This window comes from Zingiber officinale, chromosome 5B (assembly GCF_018446385.1).
Source record: "Zingiber officinale cultivar Zhangliang chromosome 5B, Zo_v1.1, whole genome shotgun sequence".
Lineage (NCBI taxonomy): Eukaryota > Viridiplantae > Streptophyta > Magnoliopsida > Zingiberales > Zingiberaceae > Zingiber > Zingiber officinale.
The window spans coordinates 121,701,141-121,708,320 of record NC_055995.1 but is presented as its reverse complement, the minus strand read 5'-3'; the positions used below and the strand labels follow the sequence as shown (position 1 = coordinate 121,708,320).

Here is a 7,180-nt window from a genome sequence, read left to right as displayed (position 1 = left end):
AAAATAATAATTTAAACAATATATTTGAAGAAGTTGTGTCATTTTATAAAGCTAATAGATGGGATGCTCTTTTATGAAAAATAATTTAAAAAAAGACACCACTTTGATTATTACGATAAAATAGGAGGCCCTTTTGATTTTTGCCCAAAGTAAAATACATGCCAACTTTAATTTCTCACCTCAAGTCATTGGATGAAATCTCTTCTCATATTATTTAGCTGAATGCTCACCTCTTATGGATTTTTAAACAAGACAAGTAATTGAGTTCAAGTTCAAACATTACACTCTCGCGCAAGAATTAATAATAGAATCAACAAGCAAAACAGGTTCCTATGAATTTTACATCTCGGGCAATGGTGTACCAATTAGAAGATAGAAAGTGCCTGTTTTGTGGTTTGTTTGATGGGAAACTGAGGACTAGGATCACACATAACACTATTATACTTTCCGAGGCTGTCAGCCGCATGGTATGTTTTACAAGTATACTTGTAGATTGTAGTGCATTTGTAGCTTACTTCTCTTGAACTTGTCATAGAGTGTCGATCGGTGTGAATGGCATGGCTTTAGTTCTTGCAACTCGGTATCCTATGAAAACTGAAACACAGAAAGAAACTACTGAGAGCAGCAAAGCAAATGCAGAAGCTGAGTTCCATGAACCATTTGAGGAAGACGAGGACAGCCGGGAAGAAGAAGCTGATGCAATGTCCAAAGGTAACCAATTGCAACTGGCAGAAAAATGATCAGATTTGCTCCAAGCTTTCCCATCGGTCGGATACCAGAATGCAACAGCCACCTTGCTGGCCTGACCGATTGTGAATTGGACATCCTGCAACCAAGGAGTACACATGATTGTCTTCTCATTGGAATCTGAATTTGTAACCAGAAACACTATTCAGATTTCGAACAATAAAGAATGCTCAGTAGAGGGAATCTGAATACTTGTTGGAAATGGTCCATTGTCCTCAAGGGTCTTGAGAATTCAAAGAAATAAGTACCCTTTTCGCCACCTTTTCCATATGGACTGTCTTCCTCAACCAAACCTGGACAAAGACAAGACAATAAAGAATGAGGGAGCTAAGAATTAAAGCAAAGCAGCAGAAAATTTTGCCAAACAAAACAAAATTTATAGGCAAAACCACTTTCATGTCGTGCTCAGAGATAAAAGAGTTCTTTGTAGACTGGTGTAAGTAATTACGATGTTAATTGTCAAGTACAAATTCTGTCTTAGAAGATGACAAAGCCCAAGCATAATACACTATAGTCAAATCATTAAATAAATGAGAATGAAGCTCACACAAAACTGAAAGAGCAACAACATAAAACATATTAAAAGACACATGAATGAAAGTGGATCTGTAAGAAATCATACATATCGTTCACATTGCATATCTTAGCTCACAAAGCTATTCTTCATTCTGCAATATCTACATACTAATCCCTAGTATAGTCATGGTCATTGTTCAACAAAATTTGTATCTTTAGCCTGTCTACTTGTGGGCAGTTTTGCTATAGACAGATAGGGTAACCCGGTGCACAAATCTTCCGCCAATACAAAGAAGGGTCAGACCACATTAGGTCATTTTTGCCATCATCAGATCTCAAAGAAAATTTTCTGATGTTTCTGCACTAATTTAATTTGACATGGAGTTTTAAGGGAATTGACATAAACAATTACTCAAGTTTGATCTGACATGTCTTCCCACAAATGATTTTGTCCTCTCTTGTTTTCTTAGTTCTGGTGTTTGAAAACCACTCCTAACTACACATGACGACCCTTGTCCAGTATTGAACAGAAGATGAATCTGAAATGGACTGATCATATTCTGAGAGAACATAAAATTTAACTTACTAATCCATTTGTATGCCACTAAACCTCATAATCTAAGGGTTGAATCATGTATCAATTATGTATCTCTGTATTGAATCAGAGGTCTGGACATGGGTTGTGAAATTGTAACTTCGTTCTACACATGCCAGGATTTTGTCAAAACGTGTCTAACAAAGTTATTCAATAAGTGATAGTAATTTCCAGTTTCCATTACTGAAAGGTTATCAAGTCAATATGCATATATTGTAATGGCTCTTGGAGGATCTGATGCACCATGTGCACCTGTGAAATGGATATCTTCAATAGGAAAACTAACTCTCAGTTGTGGATCTCACTAGAAGGTTACTGAAATACATGATCATGATAAGTGGACAAATAAAAGCTTACCTGAATGAAAGTTTAGACTACTGTGCCACCAGGCTCCTTGCCAATCATTTTGAGCATTTGAAGTATTTGCTGAGAAAACAAGGGCAATCAAATGATGGCTTCTTTTCAAAAACAGAACTTTAAAATAAAGACATGGCAAACTAAAACTTTGTTATTATCCGTTATAAAAGAAGAGATAAAAATTCTATTATTTTTTTGGATGTAAAAAATAAGCAAACAAATTTGACAAATTTAATTAACTTAAGCTTACAAAATAAATCAGAGATAAATTATCAATGTCAGAAAACTTGGTGAATCAAAGGCATTGTTGACATGGTTTTGCAATAAAAAAGGGTAGAGAAGACAAAATGCAAGACCCATTAATAGGCTTTGAAGTAAGAGAACTAGCATTTAAGAGGACAGGAAAAAAACAAATATAACCAAAGCAACACAAGAAATGGCATAACTAAGTGGAGCATAGATAATGTCAGATGTATCAACACAAACCTCCAAATCAAAAATAAATACACACTTGATGCTGTAACTTAAAAAGCTATAAAAGAGCAGGGGCAGGGAAGTTCATACTTACAGTACATTGCCTTTTTTTCTCAAGGCAATATATGAGTGGATTTCATTCACCCAAATAGATTAAAATAAAATCAAATACAAAGAGCAGATATTGACAGCAAGTTTCATTCTATAATCCAAAACAATTGATAATACAAAAGGGTAATTGTTGCCTTGTATTATATCAATAAAATATAATTACCTGAAGGGCCAATTCCATCAAGATTTCGGCAATGAGGATTCCATGCATATAGATCAACTAGGTGACCAAAACTACAAACAGAGAGCATACAGCTCAGGTTCTGGACATCAAGTGAATATCTAGTTAAAATACAAACTGAAATGGATTATTTTACCTATCTTTCCCAGTCCCATTTAAGTTGTCCATGAGATTACCACCATATAGCCGCCCGGGAATAGCATTACCAAGTGAAAAGTGCATAATGTCTACTTCATGACCACGGCAGCTTTTAGCAGTGCAAGTACCAGGCATGTCAGCACACCCTCCCATCTAATGAAAAAGAGCATGGTTTCACAAGTATATTTGATATATTTTATAGATCAGAAAAAAAAGGCAATTTAGAGAAGTAACGAAGAAAAGTATTTTACAACAGACAAAGTTGATTTTGAAATCAATTAGGAATGTTTCATTAAACTCAGAAAATATAGAAATGATGCTCTGCAACTAAAAACTCACATTCTGATATGTGGCATTTTCCCCCACTTGAAACATGAGAGCAACAGAAGGGCATTGTTTACTGTTTCTGAATTTTTTTTAAAAAAAAAAGGAATAATCAGAAAATTATTTCATGCAAATGCATAATGATGAAATTCATAAGATTCTGATAAATTTTATATGAAATTGTCACAGCATGTGAAATAGGACAAGAAGATTAAGCTAATAGCCATTGCATTTGAACAAAATAATCTTGGTATTGAGTACAAATTAGGAAAGGAGATCAAATGTTGCTTATCCATAGCACACTCACACAAGTTCACTAAGGATGGACTTAGTGGGTTACACTTTACAGCTTTATTTGTAACCTCGAGAGTCAATATAAGACCTCCAAATGCAATAGTGAGTTCTGAATATTATGGAAAGAGAAAGAAATAACAGTAAAAATTCTCAAATTATTTGGGATCAGTAAAAACTAAAAACTTACAAGAACCATTTCCCCTCGTAGAAATAACAATATGTATAACAACAAAAATACTCAAATAAAATGTCCCTCAAATATGTTACTGGCCTGACTAATGGCTTTGTCGTTTTTCTTAGAGACAGCTGGATTCTTGTTTTGTCAAAATGATTATGCCATCATTAGCAACTTTAGGAAACTCTCCTTTTCCAAAAAAGCAGAATTAATTATCTAAATATTGCATCATTACACATTTATATAAGCCATAATGAAATGTCAACTACCCTGGCAATTTAAATAATCAATCAGTATGCCATAAAAGCAAAAGTTCTTACCCAGTGGAATAAGCATATTCACCATTAACTTGAAGCATGAAGAATACATTAATGCCATCATGAACAGCCTGAAAAAAATATTAACAAGCATAAACAAGTCAATTGGTGAAGCTGTAAGTCTCATTAATTCAATAAAATCACACACATCTAATGAGTTCAGATAGAACCAGAAACTATTTGGTACATGCATGGGCATGCATCATAAGAAAATTCAAATAGAAGCTCACTCACTCGGCAAACCAAATAAAAATGCAATTTCATAATTGAGTTGAGGAGAGAGAAAGCGGCTATGGTGAGACGACTACGATTCTAGAAATAGCCTTTGAAGATGTAAAACCACGATGAGTTGGCTAGTTGGGTGACAAAGTCGCAAATTATGGTCTAAGAATGCTGAAAGAGCCCTCATTGAAGGGTGAAGGAGAGGCTGTCAAAGCTGACGGAGATGAAGAATGAAAAATAGTTGAGGGCAGAGGGAACTCTGTCAAAATGTGTAATTAGGCTCTCAGGAAATCTGAGGCCAGTAGGGAAGTGAGAACACTAGCACTTTCATCTCCAAGTTTCCTCTTTTATTTTGTCTTTAATGTTATTTGTAAGTAGCTTATTATGAGTGTTTGCATTTGTGAACTCCAGAGGTTGGCAGTTGTTATAAATGGACTCAAGCGATCAAAAAAGAAAAATCTAGGCCCAAAACATGGACCAGAACAAAGAACCTACAAGCTAAACAAATGAATGCCATGAGCATGAGTTAGGTAACAGAGACATCTTATCAATTAGATTCAGACGTAACAAGTAAAAGCAAATAATTTGGCCTTCCCAACATTAATTGTTTGATCATTTATGCTATAAAAGAGGGACAGTATGGTTTAACACCATGGTAAAGGAGCTTCACGCCCAAAGAACAAGAATTTCCCTCGAAATTGGCTTCGTCATAATTTATAACAAACGTATCGTGCACAACAATATATATTATCATTATGTAACTGTATGCTATCATACTGATCTTGTAATCAACATGACTAGACGACCAAGGCAAAGTAGGGACGCCAAAGGTGATGAAGGGAAGTGAGGTAAGTATGACCGCGGTGAAGTAGAATATCAGGATGTGAACAGGTAGGCATCCCTGTGCGGGCTGTGCCTAGTTCTGTAGAGTCCAAGTTGCAGAACAGATTGAAAAAGATTAGAACTACTATTTCCTTGTGTTTGCGCACTGTTCGCTTTCCTCGGAAGCTACCAAGTTGATCATATCGCGAACAACAAAGCTTCCTTTGACTGGTTCAGTCGGAGAGAAAAAGGATTCATTGCCCATTCGGTAAAACAAAATCATGGAAAAAAATCCGTTGCGCGGAACGAAAGAAAAAGATCCATACTTTGACTACCAATTGCCCGCCTCCATAGGCCTTATCCTCGTCAAAGTCAAGCGCAGGAAGGAGAGGAAACTCAGATCCATCAATGTCGGCCCAGTCGTCCGCGTGACCGTCGACGGTGATCACTCCGGGCTGGAACCCGGCGAGAACGCGGACATCGGGACTCGCCCCGCAGCTGTGCTCCTCCTGATCATCGTGTTCATGGCCTCGTGCGACACGAATCGAGGAGTGGATGAGGAGGAAGAGGAGGAATAGGACGAGGAGAGGACGAGGCATCGCGGCAGCCAAGAATTGGGAGGAGCTGGGCGAGGAATCGGGGCCGGCGGAGACTTTTTGACAACAACGGAGGGAAACACAAGTCTGACCAGGACAACTCACAATTACCATTCAGCCCTTCCTTCTCTTTCCTGAATTCTTCATATTTGAAGGGGCTGGGTGCGTAAATTCAAACGGGAGCGTCAAGGAAATCCACAGGCGGCAGGAGTCACAGGACAGCCACGTCTTGAGCCTTGTCTATCGAAAAAAATTCAGTTTATCCCCACAAAATTGAAAACTTTTGCAATTCGCCCCTGAGAATCTGACGACTTGATATATCACTCTCCAAACTTTGAAATGTGAGGCCGGAAAATTTCATGAAATCTTGAAAAAAAATGACTAATGTTAACGAATAGCTCCTATACAGATCTCCCATAATTGAGATAAGCATGAATTGCCTCAACTACTTGTTTAGTATATATTAAATTCCATTTTTCTGTACTAGCACATTCTTATTTTTAAATATAATAATTTATACATATAATTATGTGGAGGCCGACCACAGTTTGAACTTCATTTGGATAGGAAAATGCACCTTGAGCCTATTCTGTTAAATTGTTTTTGTATATTAACTCTTAAGATATTCGAATTTTTTAATCTGACATAATAATGTCAATTTAAAACATAAAGTAAAACGGTCAGCCCATAAATACTAGATAAGTACCTTGACTCATTGATAAAGTTGGGCATAAGGATGAGTATGTTGCTCTTTGATTTAGTTTTTTGGGCATGTGCGTAAGTCTTGCCAATCAACGGTATGATTTGCAATAGCCTATAAGGGTTGTTGAAGTACACGTCAAATAGGAGATCGATTTAGATTGTAGCGAATAGATATGAAGATTAAACATGCGAAGTTTGAGCATTTGGTCAAACAGGGCTTACAAGAAAGGTAGGTTATGGCATGCGGTGAGCGCATACAATGCAGCACAACGGATGAAGTAGTAAAAGGATTGTTTCACATAAGCCCATGGAGTCGGGCTTGGGCCAAGTACAGGGGTGCAGGCTGACCTTTGGCATGAGTCAAAGCAGCAAATGATGTAGACAAACAGTTTGTCCATACAAGATGACCGTTGACAAAACTTCATACAACTATTTATAACCATTTGTAACCATCAAGTCAACCATTGCCTATGCATGATAGATACGCAACGTTGGGGCAATGGCAATGGCAATGGCAATGGCAAGGCAGAGAAGGAGAGGAATATGTGAGCAAACTATAAAGAGTCCACTTTGTAACCCTTTATTATTGTGAATATGCTAAGAGCTTTT

The 7,180-nt window shown here is 37.0% G+C and overlaps 1 protein-coding gene across 1 annotated transcript; it reads right to left on the bottom strand.

The window, feature by feature from the left end:
* Positions 1–188: 188 nt before the first annotated feature.
* Positions 189–5,998, bottom strand: LOC121985688. The gene is made up of 8 exons (XM_042539288.1): positions 5,600–5,998; positions 4,233–4,300; positions 3,459–3,525; positions 3,118–3,272; positions 2,964–3,034; positions 2,216–2,284; positions 940–1,040; positions 189–826 (listed from the first exon to the last, which is right to left on the bottom strand). Exons 1-8 carry the CDS (start codon positions 5,981–5,983, stop codon positions 530–532), a joined length of 1,212 nt encoding a protein of 403 aa, XP_042395222.1. The 5' UTR covers positions 5,984–5,998; the 3' UTR covers positions 189–529.
* Between the last annotated feature and the right edge of the window lie 1,182 nt (positions 5,999–7,180).

Excerpts from the sequence above, each read along its gene's own strand:
- LOC121985688 (XM_042539288.1), bottom strand. The coding sequence starts at position 5,983 with ATGGTAATTGTGAGTTGTCCTGGTCAGACTTGTGTTTCCCTCCGTTGT. Across the intron at positions 2,285-2,963 it reads TGATGGAATTGGCCCTTCAG|CAAATACTTCAAATGCTCAA; the intron begins GTAATTATATTT and ends TTGTTTTCTCAG. Across the intron at positions 1,041-2,215 it reads TAGTCTAAACTTTCATTCAG|GTTTGGTTGAGGAAGACAGT; the intron begins GTAAGCTTTTAT and ends GTCTTTGTCCAG.